This window comes from Vulpes lagopus, chromosome 11, assembly GCF_018345385.1.
Source record: "Vulpes lagopus strain Blue_001 chromosome 11, ASM1834538v1, whole genome shotgun sequence".
Lineage (NCBI taxonomy): Eukaryota > Metazoa > Chordata > Mammalia > Carnivora > Canidae > Vulpes > Vulpes lagopus.
In genome coordinates, this window is record NC_054834.1 from 63443817 (window position 1) to 63465840 (window position 22024).

The 22024-nt window shown below is 38.7% G+C and overlaps 1 protein-coding gene across 1 annotated transcript; it reads right to left on the minus strand.

Moving 5' to 3' along the window:
- Positions 1 to 9355: 9355 nt before the first annotated feature.
- On the minus strand, positions 9356 to 10273 carry LOC121472184 (olfactory receptor 9G1-like). Its single transcript, XM_041723311.1, has one exon. It carries the CDS (start codon positions 10271 to 10273, stop codon positions 9356 to 9358), a length of 918 nt encoding a protein of 305 aa, XP_041579245.1.
- Between the last annotated feature and the right edge of the window lie 11751 nt (positions 10274 to 22024).

Genomic DNA, 22024 nt, shown 5'->3' on the forward strand with positions numbered 1-22024 from the left:
CCTTCCATTTTGAATTTCTACGTGAGTTGATTTATAGTAAAATCTTGCAAAATGTAGTGTTTATTTGTAAAGCAGAGTAGACTCCAAACTCACACAATTACAAAGAATTTTTTTCAATGCACAAATGTCATCAAGAACTGGCTATGCAGGATGAGATATTTTTTTCTTTGGGTGAGAGTAGCCCCCAGGTGTGAAACCTTTTCATGCTGTGTACTGCTTACTAAATGGACCCTTGATCCATGTGGCAGACAAAAATAGAAGGACACATTTCAAAAATGTTCCTTAAAGGATGTTATCAGTTGGTGAATAAACTCCACTCCACAGCTTTGTATTTAACCTTGGACTTATGATAGGGTTCCTCTGGGAATTATGTGAAGAAAAGAAAATACCTGGAAAATATCTTTTAGTGGTAAACTTCTACTTTGCATGGGCCTATGGGGTCACTGGGGCCAAGAGGAGATAGGAGTCCACTAGGATGTAAATTCCACGAGAGCAGGAAGTTTTGTCTGTTTCATTCATTATTATATGCTTAGTGCCTAGAATAATATCTGGCATATAGTAGACAAATAATAAATATTGAATGAATACATGAATGAAGCAATGAGCATCCCTATTTGGAAAAGAAACAAAGCAATAGATTGATTTTCTGGGTGGCTGCTAATTTTGTCATTTTACTCTTTACTCATACAATTGTATGATATCCCACATGCATTTTCTGTCACTACTAATCCTTGCCTTGACTTTGCAAACAGAAATAGGAAGAAACAAAGGCATCTGCCTATGCAAAAGGCTTACCCAATATTTCTTAGCCTAAATGGAGTCTGTGAAGATTCTTTTTTTCACATCAACAACAGATTTTCCATCCTCATATGTCATGATGCATTGGGAAGCATGAGTCTAAAATCAGAGCTGAGTGCTCTAAACCAGAGATACCTAGGGTATCATGGAAAAAGCATTTGACTTTCAGGAGATTAACAGTGATTCAGGTTGGCCACCACTAGTCAACAGTGTAAAGCCTTAATTTCTTCATGTGTCAGGCAGGGATAACGTATCTCTGTAGGTTGCTGTAAAGAAGATAACGTGAGTAACGATTGGGCATAGTGGCCTGTCACATCGTAAACACTCAGGTGCTTCCTAAATTCTGTGATTGTAAGGTCATGTGGCCATGCTCCAGAATTTCTACTTTAGCAGGCTGTGAATAGGTCCTAGGAACCTATTTTCAGTAAAGCAGCCCAAGGGCTTATATATAGATTGTCCATAGATCAAGTCTGATAAATGCTGAAATAAGTATCATTTATCCTCTTTTTTTTTAAAGTAGACTCCATACCAAGTGTGGAGCCCAACATGGGGCTTGAACTCACAGCCCTGAGATCAAGACCTGAGTGGAGATCCAGTTGGGTGCTTAACTGACTAAGTCACAAGGGCACCCCTCAGTTATATTATTCTTATGCTTTATCACAGAAGTCTGCCTGCCATTACAATGTTGTAAAGCCTGGAGGAGTTAAAGAGGAGTTGCCTAAGGTTTTACCTTTAACGAGATGAGCTATGAACAGATCTACTTTGAATGCTCTGCAGGCACAGAAACAAGTAGGGCATACGTTTCCTTGGATAGAGAGTGGCTTAAAGAATTGACTTCTGTTTTGTTAATCTGACTGAGGTAGTCTGTCCCTGTTTGGTACCTGGAGATCATATGATATGATACTCTCTTACAGTATATCAAACTGAATGGAATTTGAGCTTTATGGGATGTCTTTGGCCTTTAATAATCTCCGGTAAGTAGCTGAGGCTCTGAGGCATCCTGTTGCCCAGATGCTCTCTAGATTTTAAGAACGCTGTTTTTGTTGTAAATGGTTCCTGTATTACTTGATTGTCTGTGTACCTAGTTGTTTTTTTCTCCCTTGTCTTTTTCTGTGATATTACCTACCTTTTTGGGAATCTAATAGTAAGATGTGCTCTTTCTCCTTGTGAACTTGACAGTTTCAGGAATTATAGTAGTAGGGTGGTGAAGATATTTCATAAGAAGTCCTTTGTTTAGCACTTAAGATATCATAGCATGTACATGACCTTCATCCTGGTTGTGAGGAACAAGTAAAAATTTCCATTTACCTCTAACATCTGGATCATAAAACTTACCTAAAATTCTCAGCAATGCCATCACCTCAACAGAATTCAAATATGCTTCACATATCTTTATAGTAGCTTCCGGATCCCCAGAGTGGTAGATTCCTGCAACCCCTCGGGATTTCATAAGCTTAGGAAATGCCTAACCAGTCAATTAAAGAAAATTGTATGTATTGTCTAATAATGGAGAGTTCTTTTTTTTAGATTATGATTCCCTGGTGATAATATAGTCATTTATAATTTGTATTCTCTTTTCTCTTGACTTGTTAGAAGCTAAACTAAGCCATATATGTTCATGTATATCATGTATAGAAATATGTATTCATATTTTATCTGCATATTAAAGTATTGTTTGTTCAACAATACTGATACTTGTGTTAAATGTTGAATACCTTCTTTTATCCTTCAAAATCCATTTTACACCTTTTGAACCTCCTCTGTGTTCCATGATATTCAGCTGTATTAACTGCATGAGTGGGCTCCTTTGGTCTCTGTGTCCTTAATGGGTTTATCCAGTAGTTGTCATTGGTGGGGAAGAGATGGAGGTCTGAGTGGTTTTCTCCATTTTCCTTTCTTTCAAAGATGCCACAGCTGACTTCATCTCTGGACCTAGGTTATAGCTCCTACTAGCTTTTGACCCATTCAAAGCTCTCCTCCATATCTCATGACCTCTATGTCTTCATGCACCTTCAAAAATAGAGAAAGTTAGAGCTCTCAGAAGTTATTTGTTACTATTATTTGTTACAGTTATTTGTAGAGTTACTACGCTATTCCTTAGGAGTTCTCTATACCACACACAATTCTTTGTAATAATCCTTTTTAAACCCTCCTCAAATTAATCAGTTTACTGGCTATCTGATCCTTACCAGATACCATTCCTAGAAGTATTGCCAGGAGATAATCCAAATGGGATTGGATCCTTCATGTATTCGAAGGGTAAGCATATAAATCGTCATGGTGGGAAGTTGGACAATGGTCACGTATTGCATCCGGTAGCATCAAACTTACTTAAATTATCACCAGTGGCTTCATGGAATGAAGGACAGGTAGAGAGCAAGGCATTATTTTTCTGTGGGACAGAGGCATGCCATAAATATCACGTAGTGATTTGGCTTCTGCTGCCATTTAAAGCTGGACTATTGACTTAAACAACCAGGCAGCCAGGAAGCCATATGGCAGTGAATAACTCTCAGAGACAGGATGGAAAGAATTGCCCAGTAGGTCAAAGGTGGGTGGTAACCGAGTATTTTGTTCAGGAACTTGTGGTAATGTCTCACAGATTAGGTGCTTCTTAAGGAGTGACGTCAATGGGAAACCAACCAAAGTGATATTTTCTTGTAAAGTAAAGAATTTCATTTTTACTTGGATAAAAAATAGCTCAGGATATTTTCTTGTAAAGTAAAGAATTTCATTTTTAATTGGATAAAAAATAGCTCAGGATGTTCTAGTAGGTAATTACAACCTCTTATACAATTCTCTGACCTGTTTCAATGGCCTTTTTACAGTATTGAAAACACAAACTTACAGTGAAGTAAGATCTCTTTGGAGAGAGATCCTGAAAATTAGCCAAGACATACACTGTACATCTTCCTTGAAGCCATCTTGGGGATGGCTGGCTGCCCTTCATGAGGGTAATCCCTTAGGAAAGCAGAAGTGCCCTGATCTTCTGTGGGTTATTAGTTATTGGTCCTGAACTGACTTTAATTTACTGAGGAGGAAAACACTAGAGGTATATACTCGCCTGTGAGGGTAATGGAAAAATGGCCTGAGTGCATCTTTCAATGGGTCTAATGGGACCAGGTATATAACTGATCATTATGTACCCAGACTCAGATATAATATTGTTATCGATATGTAGACATATACACAGAGTGAAATGGGATCCTCATATCAATTCCATTTTTGACCCTTGGAATGAGGGTTATTAGTTTCAAGGTCTTTGGTTCAAGTAGAAGTTGAATTGCTCTGAAACGACAGTAAAAAAACTAACAAACAAATCTAAACCTGAGAGGAAGGGCGAAGATTAGTGTTTCTATCAAAGAAATGGAGGATATGAGTGGGGATCCCAATCTGTCACCTTTAACTCCTTTCTTTGGAGGCAAAAGAATTTCGGATCTGCAAGGTGGAAGTCATGAGAGAACACATTTTACAGATAGATTAAAGAAGGGAGTCAGGAATAATAGCTTTTATCTTGAGAAATAAATGGAGTGGGTCAATTTGTGTTGGAAACAGTACTGTATCCTCAAAGTCCATACTGTTCAACAGACATACACTAATATGAAGCAGTTGTACCTTTTAAGAAATAAACAATGCGTTTTAAGGTCACTGTGGAGGAGGCTGAGAGACGAGTATATTTTATTGTATGTGCAGAGTCATATACTTTGTTTAGAAGATATCCTAAACCATTTGTGTTCACCCATATGTGCCCGATTCTTCCACACATGCATATACTGGGAGGTTGTCACTAATCAGGTAGTTGAAGTGACAGGCTCTGTGAATGTCAGTCTCTTTCTCCACACAGCTTCCTTCTCTTCTTTCTCCTGTTCATGCTCAACATGCCCTTGTACAAACGGCTATTGCAGCTGGAACGGGCTCAACATCATGGTTTTCTTCACCATGCCTAATTTCTCTTCTTCCACTGTTAGGTATCCCAAACGCCAACAACAGAGGTCACAACTGTGCCTTGATATGCCATCATTTTCTGGGAGGATTGGTGAACCCCTTGGCTAGCAGGGTGATTAGATTGCACAACTTCTTACTAATTCAAGATTACAGAGCTAATGACTTTCTTTCCACAATAATCACATTTTTAGGAGATTTATTTGGGTTACAGTACCCACTTTCCTACCAGTTGTTTTCCTGCTGGCACCTGCAGATGTAGACTTACATAATGCCTTTTTTTTGCGAACATGGTATCCCATCAAATATTGTCTCTACTGAGAAATACATTAGATGGAAAAGAATAGTAACAATCTCCACCCCCCCCCCCCAATCCACAGAAATAGTTGGTTTTACTTTATGTCTAATTGAGAACTGATTAGCCTGGACAAATCGCGGAAAGGTATATGAACACTTAGTCATGGTTGTTGAGATATCTGCTAAGTATGCTGCATGCTCTAAAACGGCAGCCAATATATGGCTCCATCTTCTGTTTGAAGAATGTACATGTCTACGAACTGAGGGGATAAGGCTGGCATGGTACCTGTGGTGGCCAGGAATGTGAGCCTTTCAAAGCTCCAGGTACACCGAGTATAATTGTGCACAGGTCTTAGCTGCTGAGCTTTGAAACACATTTCCCCATTTGTACCAATGTTATGCTGCCCAGAGACTGCTGCTACCTAATGACTGAGCACAGCAAGGATAGCAATGCAGGACTATCCCTCTTAGGCACTGGCTTGATGGCTAATTTTGGCTCAAGTACTTACCTTGCTGAGCTTACCATAAACTGGACAATGGTCTAGGATGCTTTTGCCCATCTTCCTTCCCTATCTTCTTCATGTGTGCCTATACTTGCCTATGGTGTAGTGGCATTTGTTGTTCTTCTGGCTGCCTCTCTCTTTTCTCTTACACAGACACAACTGTTTCCCCTAACGAAATCCTTGAAGTTCTAAGTCCACCTTAGTGTCTTCCTTTTGTAGAACTCTGACCTCTGTGGCCTCTATTACAATTACATGAAATGGCCCACTTGAATTTAATTTCCCTACACATCACAATATCCTTAGTATGTTGCAGTCTATGTGCACAAGGGTAGAATGTCTTAAAGGAGCACCTTCAATGCTCTGATTATTTAGAATCAGGGACTGTACTCTGGCCATATAGGCCTCCTCATGCATTGATCCAAGAGGGCTCTCACTGGGCATGGTGATTGATTTCAATCACCTGGGAAAAATTAGTGGTCCAGGTTGAGATCAAGAATTGTTTGGAACCCACGGGATTGAGCACTACATTTCATAGTATCTTCTTGGCTTCCTTGAGATGAAAAGTACTGCAACCAAATAAAAACAAGATGATGAAAGATCAGACCTTGTAATAAGAAATTATGGACAGCTTGTCAAGGAATTCTGATCCAACTGAGGTGTTGAGAAAGAGTGAATTATCCAGAGTAAGACAAAAAGCAAGGTAGGGAGTGGACTTTGAACAGTGTTTAATTTGGTAAAACTTGTATATCTAACTAATGCAACTGAGAAACTACTTTTTTATAAATTTATTTTTTGTTGGTGTTCAATTTGCCAACATATATAATAACACCTAGTGCTCATCCCATCAATGCCTCCCTCAGTGCCCGTCACCCAGTCACTCCCACCCTCCACCCCCGCCCACCTCCCTTTACACCACCCCAGTTCGTTTCCCAGAGTTAGGAGTCTCTTATGTTCTGTCTCCCTTTTTGATATTTCCCATTCATTTTTCTCCTTTCCCCTTTATTCCCTTTCACTATTTTTTATATTCCCCAGATGAATGAGACCATATAATGTCCTCATCACTTGCCATTAGGGAAATACAAATCAAAACCACAATGAAAAAAAAAAACCACAATGAGATACCACCTCACACCAGTGAGAATGGGGAAAATTAACAAGGCAGGAAACAACAAATGTTGGAGAGGGTGTGGAGAAAAGGGAACCTCTTACACTGTTGGTGGGAATGTGAACTGGTACAGCCACTCTGGAAAACTGTGTGGAGGTTCCTCAAAGAGTTAAAAATAGACCTGCCCTACGACCCAGCAATTGCACTGCTGGGGATTTACCCCAAAGATTCAGGTGCAATGAAACGCCGGGGCACCTGCACCCCGATGTTTCTAGCAGCAATGTCCACAATAGCCAAACTGTGGAAGGAGCCTCGGTGTCCATCGAAAGATGAATGGATAAAGAAGATGTGGTTTATGTATACAATGGAATATTACTCAGCCATTAGAAATGACAAATACCCACCATTTGCTTCTATGTGGATGGAACTGGAGGGTATTATGCTGAGTGAAAAGTCAATGGGAGAAGGAGAAACTACTTTCTTTAAGCTTCAAACCTCATTTGGTATTTGAGTAATGAAATTCCCTTAGGAATCCGTAGTGTAATTAATTAAAAGTTAATATGGGAGATTCTTTTGAAGGCTTCCCAACCATAAACTGCAGGTGAAGCATTCCCAAGTGTTCTTAACGACCACACTGCCAAACTTAAACATATTCTAAAACATTAGAAGCAAGTGTTACTGCAGGCGGCTAGAGAGCCACAGGAGGGCGTCGCAGGGCACGGGCTTGGGGTGGGCCCCTCCAGGACTGCAGGCTCAAGAGGCTCTGTCTCTGGCTGTCCCTTCCAGGAAATCCTCAGGCCCCACCTCTCCCTCTTATCGGAGGTCTCCATCTCGCTATTGCTTCACCCCCCTCCCCCAGAGCATGGTCCAAGGGCCCAGGCCCCTACCCCGACTCCGCAGCTGGCGGGCTGTACAGACTGCTTTCCAAACCAGCTGTTTCTTGACCATTTGTGCTTAGAGGTCGTGCCAGGCCGTGGCAAAAACACTGTGTACCTTATTTATTCATTCTGTTAATTGAAAAAAATCAAGACTCAGATTCCCCCCTCCCTGCCCTGCCTCCTGCGTAGTGCAGCATGAGACTCTGTCCTGTGATCCGTCTGTCCGTCTGACTTCCTGTGATGTTACCTGTTCTTTGTCCTTCTTGGCTAATAAAAGAATCCAGCAGCACTAATAATAATAATAATAATAATAATAATAATAATAATTTGGAAAATAGGACTTGATTGCTTCTCTAAAAAATTAAGATAATAGCTCTTGATTAGTACTTTGAACATCTTTATAGTAGTAAAAGTCATGATTTGTGATAATTGGGTATTATTATACCAGTTTTGCCTTTTGTAATGATGTTTCCCTATGCAATGATTGGTTTTCTAGTTTCATTACCAACATTAAATACCTGATTAGACCTGTTCACACTACTTACAAAGGATATATTTTATATGAATTTTACTCTTATTATTTAGAAAATGTTTTTAGAAAATGAGAATCTGAATTAGCATGAATAGCTCTCCATTTTAGAGCACTGTGTGAATCAAACATCTAGGAGTTACACGGTTGTGCTCTGTCTCTACTGGGGTATATGTGTTAAGACTCATACTGATTACATACCTTGGATTTGCTTTACACTTTAATATGTATTATTGCTGATGGTGATTAGTCTTTCTTGCTCCGTGTGGAGCTCGTACTGTTTGGGGGACTACTTGCTTTACTTTCACTTTCTTGTGGTGTTTGTTAGTTTACAAGTTATTTTACCACTAGAACAAGAACATATTCATGTTGTATCAACGCAAATGATATCTTCATTGCTGTACCTTTAAAAACCAAAATTAAATGTACGTTACCATATTTTTAATTTATCACCACCTGTGTGTATAACATATAAGAATTTTTCTCTGTTGAGTAATGGGAAGTCATAGACTTTTATTTCTCAAATTGTTTCAGCTCACTGTAGTTATCATTCTTTATCATCATAATTGTGCTTTGATGCTCAGAATGTCACCATTTGGATGTGGAAGACCTTGCAAGTTCACCCTTGTAAAATAAAAGAGGAACTCTGGTACTTACACTGTGATTTACAAACATCATATCTATAGAAACGCGATAGATTTTTCCTTGAGGGACATATGTAAGAAATATAGATTGGAGAAATGATGCTTGGTGAGTCTAATCGTACCAAATTATTTCATGGGTACCTCTGGGTCTTCATGCAAATGCTTCTGAGGGCAAAAGGTAGATAAAAACGCTTAAGAAATCCAGGTGAGGCAATAGAAAGGGATAATTTCAACCAATTAACTTTCATAGCAAAATATTTAAAATTAACTCAGCGTATTTGCTCCTATTTTCAGGACCTAACTGGATAGATCCTATTCTGTGTATATCAATCAGTCATAAATATTCTCACTATAAAGTGAGGTGTTCTGTTATATTTTGAATGTAAAGGAGAATTTAAAATGTTTCATTTAGTTTTAGTCTAGAATAACATGAAATTCAAAAAAAATTCTTAAATTTTGCATTTAAATTCTATCTCCTAAACTGCTCTAATTTTGTCTTATTTCTCTTAAATTGTCATGGATCAAGGGTGCAAAGTCTTTAACTTGCATTGTAAGAATTCTTAATCCTGATGGAACACAATGGCAGCTCTTCTTGAAATATAGTAAGTAACCTGATCAAAAATTGTCATTGCATCTTCTGAGAAGGAGAGAATCTTGATTTATTTAATGAGTTTATTCAGAGCCTCTTTCACATCCTTATTCCTCAGGCTATAGATCATGGGATTCAGCATGGGGAACACCACAGTATAAAATGTAGAAACTATTTTGTCTGTGTCCAAAGAATAGCTAGATCGGGGACGAGAGTAGATGTAGAGAATAGAGCCATAGTACAAGGTGACAGAGACCAGGTGTGAGGAACACGTAGAGAAGGCTTTGAGTCGGCCCTGGGTGGAGCGGATCCTCAAGATGGCACCAATGATGAACAGGTAGGAGGCTAGGATGAGCACTGTGGGGGTGATGACATTGGAGGCCAGGAGGAAGTACAGTATAGCCTGGTAGCCATCTTTTCTGCCACAAGCCAACTTCACTAGAGGCAGCAAATCACAAAAAAAGTCATCAATAACATTGCCACTACAGAAGTCCAAGGCAAAAGTTCTTTTGGTGATGATAGAAGAGTTAATAAAAGCACCAAGATATGAGGATGCTACCAAAAGAGCACACAGCTTTATAGACATGGCCTGAGCATAGCGCAGTGGCTTTGAGATGGCCATATAGCGGTCATAAGCCATGGCAGCCAACAGGTAACACTCAGTATATGCCAGCCCTGCAGAGAAGAAGAACTGACATACACAGCCAGCAAAGGAGATGCTTTTGTCTTCTGAGATGCAGGTCATGAGGATTTTCGGAGTGTAGACAGAGGAATACCAGAGATCCAGAAAAGATAGATTCCCAATGAAAAAATACATGGGTGTGTGCAGCCGGGAGTCATTACAGATCAAAACTATGAGGGTGGCGTTTGCTACCACAGTCAGAGAGTACACGCCAAGGAATACCACAAACAGGACCAGCTGCATCACTGGGTCTGTCGTGAACCCCACCAGGATGAATTCAGTCACTGTATGATTGCCTCTCTCCATGGCTTAAAGAGATCTCACCTAGAAGTGAAAGAGTGAAGAGTTTAATTGCCTGAGCCAATACTACAGAACATTCTCTGTGTTAGGCCTGTGACATGTGGTCAAGACTATGGATGTCAGGGCAAGGGAGATCAGAGCAGGAATCTTGCTTAAGTAGGGCAGATGAAGGGAGCTTTCTGAGTGTCACATATTCATTTCAATGAAATGCATTTAAAACAGGAAAGCTTGAATGTTTGGGGTTTATCAAAATTTTATGAAAAAATATATTTTAAAGATTTATTTATTCATGAGAGACCAGAAAGGCAGAGACATAAGCTGAGGGTTAAGCAGGCTCCCTGCAAGAAGCCTGATCTGAGACTCCACAGGACTCTGCCATCACCCCCTGAGTCAAAGGCAGATGCTCAACTGCTGAGACACCCAAGCATCCCATGAAACTATTTATTGAGTGTCAGGTATCCTCTAGGCTTTGGGATACAGCAGTGAGGACAAGAGGGCTGACCCCCATTCTATGGAGACTTTATTTAGAAGGTGGACTACATAATAAACAAATACATGTAGAAATATTTTCAGTTAATGTTAGACATATTAAGAAAATGAAACTGGATGACGGTGTGAAAATGTACTAGGGGAAAGGCTAATTAAACTTAGACACTGAGAGAGACTCCTGGGGCTCAGTGCTTGAGCATCTTTCTTCAGCTCAGGTTTGACCCAAGGGTCCTGGGACTGAGTCCTTCATCAGGCTTCCTGCGAGGAGCCTCCTTCTCCCTCTGCCTGTGTCTCTGTCTCTCTCTCTGTGTGTCTCTCATGAATAAATAAACAAAATCTTAAAAAAAATGTTGACAGGACTGTGTTCCTTTCTGGAGGCTCTAGGGAAGATTCATTTCCTTGCCTCTTCCAGCTTCTATAGGTTGCTCACATTCTTTGGTTCATGGTCCGTCTTCTCCATCTTCAAAGTCAGCATCATTGTATCTCTATGGCCACACCTTTTTTTGACTCTTAAGTCTTTTGTATCTCTTTTCACTTTTAAGGATTCTTGTCATTATATTCAGCCTATGTGGTAATCCAAGACAATCCATTTTTTAAATTAATTAATTTATAATAAGATGTAAGTGTTCATTTATTCCTAAGATGTGGATCATATAAGGATTTTATTGCATGTTCTACTGACTGAGCCATCCAGGACAATCTATTTTAAAGTCAGGTAATTGGCAACTTTAACTTCCATTTCCTTTGTATTCTAACATATTCATGGATTTCAGGGGTTAGAACTTAGGCATTTTTGGTAAACATTATCTTACCTACCCAAACCATAAGTGCAAGGATTTATTTCAGGGTTCTCCATTCTATTCCACTGATCATTATGTCCATCTTTATGCTAATACCCCAATGTCTGAATTACTGTCCCTTGGAGTAAGGTTTGAAATTGCTTTTGGCTCTTCTCTTTAAAATAATTCCCTTCCTTTAGCCTCCCCATATTTTAGTAAGTCTTCCAAAGTTGCCCCTCTTTGTTCAACCTTGCAAAAAACATTTAGGTTTTTGTCACATTTTGGGGCGTTCATTTCCTTGTGAAGGTTTTATCCCATGTAACATTTATGTTACATACATCTGTGTGCTTTTCTCCTGTCAATCTGTCTCCTGCCAATTTAATCCTCAAGCCCAGCCCCAAACCCTAAGGTAAAATTGTATGTCTTCAATACAGTTTCACTCCACAATCACCAAACAAGCTCTCCCCTCACTTATCTTATTGTGAAGAAGCCTCTGGCACATTTATCAAATTCTCAGGAAGAGAAATAAATTGAAAATCAGAGAAACTTTAGAGTGGAGCCCAAAACAATTAATCCATCTGGTTATGTCAAATAACAAAATATGTGATGTCATTGTAAATCTTTTGGGTCTAAAGCCTGGGACTTAATATTATTCTTCAGGTTATAGCTGGTCATATATAATCTTTAAAAAGACACTTATCCCAACTGGATATTATTTATAGTAATAGTCCTCAATTTTATCACATTCAAAAATTTCCACTTTATAACAAACATTTAAGATACTTCCTTTATCAAGCTGAAATGGTTTTATGGTGAATACAACCTACTTACAAACATGTTTGCATATATATGTAAAACATCTAATTCTAATTGCAAAGATGATAAAAAAGAAAAGTAGCTCATAATGTAACTATTCCATGGTAATAATTACAGGATGTATTCTAAAGTAACATGAATTTTCATATGTAAATCCTGCAACATTTGGTCAAATGATTATACATATATGTAGAGTCATCACAAATGTATTAGTAATTCCAATATCAGGAGTGGCATTTCCATCGGTGATAGGATTTTTCTGACAAGGTGAATAGTTCTTGATAAAGTTGCAAACAAAATAAATGAGCCTCTTCCTTCCATTTTGAATTCCTATGTGAGTTGATTTATAGTAAAATCTTGCAAAATGTAGTGTTTATTTGTAAAGCAGAGTAGACTCCAAACTCACACAATAACAAAGATCTTTTTCAATGCACAAATGTCCATTAAGACACTGGCTGTGCAGGATGGGGCATTTTTTTTTTTCTTTTGATGAGAGTAGTCCCTAAGTCTAAAACCTTTTCATCCTGTGTACTGCTTACTAAATGGGCCCTTGATCCATGTGGCAGGCAAAAATTCAAGGACACATTTAAAAATGTTCCTTAAAGGATGTTATCAGTCTGTGAATAAACTCCACTCCACAGGTTTGTATTTTACTTTGGATTTATGATAAGGTTCTTCTGGGAATTATGTGAAGAAATAGAAAATACCTGGAGAATATCTTTGAGTGGAAACTTCTACTTTGGGTTACAGGGTTACTGGGGCCAAGGGGAGATAAGAGCCCAGTAGGATGTAAATTCCACGAGAGCAGGAAGTTTTGTCTGTTTCATTCATTATTATATGCTTAGTGCCTAGAACAATATCTGGCATATAGTAGACATATAATAAATATTGAATGAATACATGAATGAAGCAATGAGCATCCCTATTTGGAAAAAGAAACAAAGCAATAGAATTGATTTTCTGGGTGACTGCTAATTTTGTCATTTTACTCTTAAACCAATAGCAGAATTGTATGATATCCCACATGCATTTTCTGTCACTAGTAATCCTTTCCTTGACTTTGCAAACAGAAATAGGAAGAAACAAAGGCATCTGCCTATGCAAAAGGCTTACCCAATATTTCTTAGCCTAAATGGAGTCTGTGAAGATCCTTTTTTTCACATCAACAACAGATTTTCCATCCTCATGTGTCATGATGCATAGGGAGCATGAGTCTAAAATCAGAGCTGAGTGCTCTCAATCAGAGATACCTAAGATATCATGGAAAAGCATTTGACTTTTAGGAGATTAACAGTGATTCAGGTTGGCCATCACTAGTCAACAGTATAAAGCCTTAATTTCTTCATGTGTCAGGCAGGGATAACGTATCTCTGTAGGCTGTTGTAAAGAAGATAACTCGAGTAAGGAGTGGGCATAGTGGCCTGGCACGTCGTAAACCCCCAGGTGCTTCCTAAATTCTGTGATTGTAAGGTCATGTGGCCATGCTCCAGAATTTCTACTTTAGCAGGCTGTGAAAAGGGCCTATGAGCCTATTTTCAGTAAAGCAGCCCAAGGGCTTGTACACATATTGTCCATAGATCAAGTCTGACAAATGCTGAAATAAGTATCATTTATATTCTTTTTTTTCTTTATGTAGACTCCATCCCCAGTGTGAGGCCTAACATGGGGCTTGAACTCACAGCCCTGAGATCAAGACCTGAGTGGAGATCCAGTTGGGTGTTTAACTGACGAAGCCACAAGGGCTCCGCTCAGTTATATTATTCTTATTCTTTATCACAGAAGTCTGCCTGCCATTACAATGTTGTAAAGACTGGAAGAGTTAAAGAGGAGTTGCCTAGGGTTTTACCTTTAACGAGATGAGCTATGAACAGATCTACTTTGAATGCTCTGCAGGCACAGAAACAAGTAGGGCATACGTTTCCTTGGATAGAGAGTGGATTTACCCCAAAGATTCAGATGCAATGAAACGCCGGGACACCTGCACCCTGATGTTTATAGCAGCAATGTCCACAATAGCCAGACTGTGGAAGGAGCCTCGGTGTCCATTGAAAGATGAATGGATAAAGAAGATGTGGTTTATGTATACAATGGAATATTGTATACTCAGCCATTAGAAATGACAAATACCCACCATTTGCTTCGACGTGGATAGAACCGGAGGGTATTATGCTGAGTGAAAAAAGTCAATTGGAGAAGGACAAACATTATATGTTCCCATTCATTTGGGGAATAAAAATAATAGTGAAAGGGAATAGAAGGGAAGGGAGAAGAAATTGGTGGAAATATCAGAAAGGGAGACAGAACATGAAGACTCCTAACTCTGGGAAACGAACTAGGCGTGGTGGAAGGGGAGGAGGGCGTGGGGTGTGGGTGAATGGGTCACGGGCACTGAGGGGGGCACTTGATGGGATGAGCACTGGGTGTTATTCTGTATGTTGGCAAATTGAACACCAATAAAAATAAATTTATTATTAGAAAAATAAAATGCATTTCCCTTCAAAAAAAAAAAAAGGAATAAAAGGGAGTGGGTTAAAGAATTGACTTCTGTTTGGTTAATCTGACTGAGGTAGTCTGGCCCTGTTTGCTACCCGTAGACCATATTATATGATACTCTCTTTCAGTGTATCAAACTGAAAGGGATTTTAGCTTTTCAGGATGTCTTTGGCCTTTAATAATCTCTGGTAATCTCAGCTACTTCATCCTGTTGCCCAGATGCTGTCTAGATCTAAGGACACTGTTTTTGTTGTAAATGGTTCCTGTATTACTTGATTGTCTGTGTACCTAGTTGTTTTCTCCCTTGTCTTTTTCTGTGATATTAACTGCCTTTTTTGGAATCTAAGAGTAAGATGTGCTCTTTCTCCTTGGGAACTCGACAGTTTCAGAAATTGTAGTAGGAGGGTGGTGAAGATATTTTAAAAGAAGTCCTTTGTTTAGCACTTAAGATATCATAGTATATACATGACCTTCATCCTGGTTGTGAGGAACAAGTAAAAATTCCATCTACCTCTAACATCTGGATCAGAAAACTTACCTAAAGTTCTCAGCAATGCCATCACCTCAACAGAATTCAAATATGCTTCCATCACATATCTTTATAGTAGTTTCCGGCTCCCCAGAGTGGCAGATTCCTGCAACACCCTCAGGATTTCATAAGCTTAGGAAATGCCTAACCAGACAATTAAAGAGAATTGTGCGTATTGTTTAATAATGGAGAATTATTTTTTTTGAGACTATGATTTCCTGGTGATAATATAGTCATTCATAATTTGTATTCTCTTTTCTCTTGACTTGTGTAGAAGCTAAACTAAGCCATATATGTGCATGTATATCATTTATAGAAATATGTATTCATATTTTATCTGCATATTAAAGTATTGTTTGTTCAACAATACTGATACTTGTGCTAAATGTTGTATACCTTTCTTCTGTCCTTCAAAATTCATTCTCCATCTTTTGAACCTCCTCTGTGCTCCATGATATTCAACTGTATTAACTACATGAGTGGGCTCCATTGGCCTCTATGTCCTTAATCGGTTTAGCCTGTAGTTGTCATTGGTGGGGAAGAGATAGAGGTCTGAGTGGTTTTCTCCATTTTCCTTTCTTTCAAAGATGCCACAGCTGGCTTCATCCCTGGACCTAGATCATAACTGCTACCAGGTGACCCATTTCAAAGCTCTCCTCCATTGCTCATGACCTCTATGACTTCATGAACTTTCAAAAATAGAGAAAGTTAGAGCTCTCAGAAGTTATTTGTTCTAGAGTTACTACACTATTTCTTAGGAGTTCTCTATACCACACACAATTCTTTGCAATAATCCTTTTTAAACCCTCTTCAAATTAATCAGTTTAGCTGGCTATCTGATCCTTATCAGATACCAATCCTAGAAGTATTGCCAGGATATAATCCAAATGGGATGGATCCTTCATATATTCAAAGGTTAAATATTTAAATCCATCATGGTGAGAAATAGAACAATGGTAATGTATCGCATCCAGTAGCATCACACTTACTTAAACGATCACCAGTGGCTCACGGAATGAAGGACAGGTAGAGAGCAAGGCATTATTTTTCTGTGGCACAGAGGCATGCCATAAATATCATGTGGTGATTTGGCTTCTGCTGCAGTTTAAAGCCGGACTATTGGCTTAAACAACCAGGCAGCCAGAGCGCCATATGGCAGTGAATAACTCTCAGAGACAGGATGGAAAGAATTGCCCAGTAGGTCAAAGGTGGGTGGTAACCAAGTTATTTTGTTCAGGAACTTGTGGCAATGTCTCATGGATTAGGTGCTTCTTAAGGAGTGACATCAATGGGAAACCAACCAAAGTGATATTTTCCTGTAAAGTAAAGAATTTCATTTTTACTTGGATAAAAAATAGCTCACGATGTTCTCGTAGGAAATTATGACTTCTTATAAAATTATCTGACCTATGTTATTGCCTGTTCACAGCCAATGAAAACATAAACTTATGGTGAGGTAAGATCCCTTTGAAGAGGTATCCTGAAAGTTAGCCAAATATACACTGTACATCTTCCTTGAAGTCTTCTTGGGAATGTCTGGCTGCCCATCATGAGGGTAATCCCATTAGGAAAGCAGAAGTGCCCTGATCTTCTCTGGGTTATTAGTCATTGGTCTTGAACTGACTCTAACTTACAGAGACGGAAAACGCTAGAGGAATATACTGGTCAGTGAGGGTAATGGAAACAATGTAAAAGATAACTTTGGCCTGAGTGCATCTTTCAGTGGGTTTCTGGGACCAGGTATAGAGCCGATCACTATATACCCGGACCCAGATATAATATTGTTATCGATATGTAGACTTATACACAGAGTGAAATGGGATCCTCATATTAATTCCATTTCTGACCCTTGAAATGAGGGTTATTGGTTTCAAGGTTCAGGGTTCAAGTGGAAGTGAATTGCTCTGAAAAGACAGTAAAACACCCTTAACCTGAGAGGAAGAGCGAAGATTAGTGTTTCCCTCAAAAATATGGAGGATACAAGAGTGGGGATCCCAATTCATCACCTTTAATCCTTTCTTTGGAGGCAAAAGAATTTCGGATCTGCAAGGTGGCGGTCATGAAAGAACACGTTTTACAGATAAAGAAGGGAGGCAGGAATAATAACTTCTATCTTGAGAAATAATGGAGTGGGTCAATTTGTGTTTGAAACAGTTTTGTATCCTCAAAGTCCATACTGTTCAACAGACATACACTGGTATGAAGCAATTGTAGCTTTTGAGGAATAAACAATACGTTTTAAGATCACTTTGTGGAGGAGGCTGAGAGACGAGTATATTTTATTGTATGTGCACAGTCATATACTTTGTTTAGAAGCTATCCTAAACCATTCGTGCCCGATTCTTCCACACATGCATATACTGGGAGGTTGTCACTAATCAGGTAGTTGAAGTGACATGCTCTGTGAATGTCAGTTGGTCTCTTTCTCCACAGACACAGCCTCCTTCTCCTCTTTCTCCTGTTCATGCTCGACATGCCCTTGTACAAACGGCTATTGCAGCTGGAATGGGCTCAACATCATGGTTTTCTTCACCATGCCTAATTTCTCTTCTTCCACTGTTAGGTATCCCAAATGCCAACAACAGAGGTCACAACTGTGCTATGATATGCCATCATTTTCTGGGAGGATTGGTGAACCCCTTGGCTAGCAAGGTGATTAGATTGCACAACTTCTTACTAATTCAAGATTACAGACCTAATGACTTTCTTTCCACAAATAATCACTTTTAGGTGTTATATTTGGTTTACATTCCCTTTTTCCTATCGTTTTCCTGCTGGAACTTGCAGGTGTAGACTTACAAAATGCCTTTTTTTGTCCACACAGTATCCCACTGAACATTATCTCTACCAAGAAATACATTGGATGGCAAAAATAGTAATATTCTCCTCTGATCTACAGAAATAATTGGTTTTACTTTTTGTCTAACCATTCAGAACTGATTAGGATGATCAAATTGTAGAAGGGCTATATGAAAGCTCAGTCATGGTTGTTGAGGTATCCTCTAAGTATGCTGTGTGGGCAGCCAATAAATGGCTCCACCTTCCCTTATGAAGAATGTACATGCCTGTGAACTGAGTGGATGAGGCTGGCATGGTACCCGTGGTGGCCAGGAATGTGAGCCTTTCAAAGCTCCAGGTATAGCGAGTATAATTGGCATAGGTCTTAGCTGCTGAGCTTTGAAACACATTTCCACATTTGTATCAATGTTACGCTGCCCAGAGACTGCTGCTACCTAGTGACTGAGCACAGCAAGGATAGCAATGCAGGACTATCCCTCTTAGGCACTGGTGTTATGGCTAATTTTGGCTCAAGTACCTACCTTGCTGAGCTTACCATAAACTGGACAAAGGTTTAGGATGCTTTTGCCCATCTTCCTCCCTTCTCTTCTTCACATGTGGCTATACTTACTTATGGTGTAGTGGCATTTGTTGTTTTTCTGGCCGCCTCTCTATTTTCTCTTACACAGACAGAACTGTTTCCCCTAATGAAATCCTTGCAGTTTTAATTCTACATTAGTGTCTTCTTCTTGTAGGATTCTGACTACTGTGGCCTCTTTTATCATTGCATAAAATGGCCCACTCAAATTTAATTTCCCTACCCATAAGCATATACTCAGTATTTTTGGAGTCTGTATGTATAAGAGTATAATGTCTCAAAGGAAAACCTCAGTGCTATGATTATTTGGAATTTGGGACTGTACTCTGGCCCTGTTCAACTCCTTATGCATTGATCTAAGAGGTGTCACTCCAGTGGGCATGGTGATTGATCTCAATGACCTGGGAAAAATTAGTTAGTGGTACAGAATGAGTTGAAGAAGAATTGTTTGGAACCATTGGGATTGGGCATCATATTTCTTTTTTTTTTTTAAAGGATCTTATATATTTATTCATGAGAGACAAAGAGAGAAAGAGAGGTAGAGACACTGGCAGAGGGGAAAGAGACTCCATGCAGGGAGCCCAAGTGAGCATCATATTTCTTTCTTTCTTTTTTTTTTTAAAAGGATCTTATTTATTTATTCATGAGAGACAAAGAGAGAGAGGTAAAATGCAGGGAGAGGGAGAAGCAGACTCCATATAGGGGCCTGATGTAGGACTCGATCCCGGGGGTCCAGGATCACGCCCTGAGTTGAAGGCAGGTGTTTAGCTGCTGAGCCAATTAGGCGTCTCAAGCACCATATTTCATAGTATGCTCTTGGCCTTCTCTTTGAGATGAAAAATACCACAATCAAATAAAAACAAGGTGATCAAAGACACAGACCTTATAATAAGAAATTATGGACAGCTTATCAGATAATTCTGATCCAACCAAGGTGTTGAGAAAGAATGAATGAACCAGAGTAATACAAGAAACAAGGTAGAGAGTGGACTTAAAAAAATGTTTAATTTGGTAAAACTCGTATATATAAATAATACAACTAAGAAACTACTTTTTTTAAGCTTCAAATTTCACTTGTGATCTGAGTAGCAAAATTCCTTTAGGAATTTATGGTGTAGTTAGTTATAAGTTAATACGGGAGATTCTTTTGAATCCTTCACAACCATAACTGCAGGTGAAGCATTCCCAAGTGTGCTTAACAACCTTACTGCCAAACATACACTTACGTATTCTAAAACTTTTTCTAAAACCTTAGTACGACATATTTACTTTCATTCATGTTATATACTTATATATATTTACGTCTTCAAAGAGTATTCATAGCTGTACTTGATATTTTTAGTGGGGTCTTAGTAATGTTATTTAGGCTTGATTTGGACTTGAAATAACTTTTCCATACACAAAATAATATGACTCTACACTTGGGCCAATGAAAGTTACAGTATCTGGTAGATATTAATAATTATTTTGAGAATAGGACTTGATTGCTTCTCTTAGAAGGATTAAAATAATAGTTCTTGACAAGTACTTTGAACATATTTATTGTAGTAAAAGTCAAGATTTATAATATTGGCATGGTATTACACCAGTTTTACCTTTGTAGCTCCGATTTCCTTCTGCAATGATAGAATTCTTGTTTCACCACCATTAAACAGCTGATATTCTACACTGTGGCCACCAATGAGATCTGTTCACAGGACTTAAAAGTAATATAATTTATATGGATTTTAATATTATTAGTTGGGCAATAGAGAGCTTTAAGAAAATGAGAATCTGGGACGCTGGGTGGCTGGGTGGCTGGATGGTTGAGCATCTGTCTCGGCTCAGGGCATGATCCCGGTCCCGGGATGGAGTCCCACATCGGGCTCCCTGTGAGGAGCCTGCATCTCCCTCTGTCTATGTCTCTGCCTCTCTCTCTCTCTATGTGTCTCATGAATAAATAAATGAAGTCTTTAAAAATAAAAAAAAGAAAGAAAATGAGAATCTGAATTAGCATGAATAGCTCTCCATTTTAGAGCTCTGTGTAATTCAAACATCTTGGAGTTACACTGTTGTGTTCTGTCTCTACTGGGGTATTATGTGTTAAGACTCGTACTGATTACACACCTTGGATTTACTTTATAGGTAATGTGTATTATTGCTGGTCTGATCAGGCTTTCCTGCTCTGTATGGAGCTCCTACAGTTTAGGGGACTACTTGCTTTATGTTCACTTTCTTGTGTGTTTTTTTGTTAGTTTACTACTACTTTTACCACTAGAAACAAGAACATATTCATGTTGTATGAACACAAACAATATCTTCATTGCCCTACTTTTAAAAACCAAAACTAAATACAACTTACCATGTTTTCACTTTTGTTTTATCACCACCTGTTTGTATCACCTATATGAATTTTTCTCTGTTGAGTAATGGGAAGTCATAGACTTTTATTTCTCAAATTGTTTCAGCTCATTGTAGTTATTATTCTTTATCATCATAATTGTGCTTTGATGCTCAGAATATCATCATGTGGATGTGGAAGACCTTGCAAGTTCACCCTTGTAAAATAAAAGAGGAACTGTGGTAGTTACACAGTGATTTACAAAAGTCATATCTATAGAAACTTGACAGATTTTTCCTTAATGAGGGACATATGGAAGAAATATAAATTGGAGAGATGATGCTTGCTGAGTCTAGTCGTACCAGATTATTTCATGGGTACCTCTGGGTCTTCATGCTATTGCTTCTGGGGGCAAAAGGTAGATAAAAACACTTAAGAAATCCTGGTGAGGCAATAGAAAGGTATAATTTCAACCAAATAATTTTCATTGGAAAATATTTAAAATGAACTCAGCATATTAGTTCCTATTTTCAAGGAAATAACTAGATAGATCCTATTCTGTGTATATCAATCAATAAGAAATATTCTCACACTAAAGAAGTGAGGTGTTCTGTTATATTTTGAAGGTAAAGGAGAATTTTTAAGTTTTTTTTTTATCTTTAGTCTAGAGTAGCATGAAATTCAATAAAAATTCTTAAATTTTGTATTTAACTTCTATCTCCTAAAATGCTCTAATTTTGTCTACTCTTAAATTGTCATGTATTAAATGTGCAAAGTCTTTAACTTACATTGTCAGATTTCTTTTTTTTAAATATTTTATTTATTTATTCATGAGTCACACACACACACACACACACACACACACACACACACACACACACAAGCAGAGGGAGAGGCAAGTTCCATGCAGGGAACCCAACGGTGGGACTCAATCCTGGATCTCCAGGATGAGACC

Excerpts from the sequence above, each read along its gene's own strand:
- LOC121472184 (XM_041723311.1), bottom strand. The coding sequence starts at position 10,273 with ATGGAGAGAGGCAATCATACAGTGACTGAATTCATCCTGGTGGGGTTC.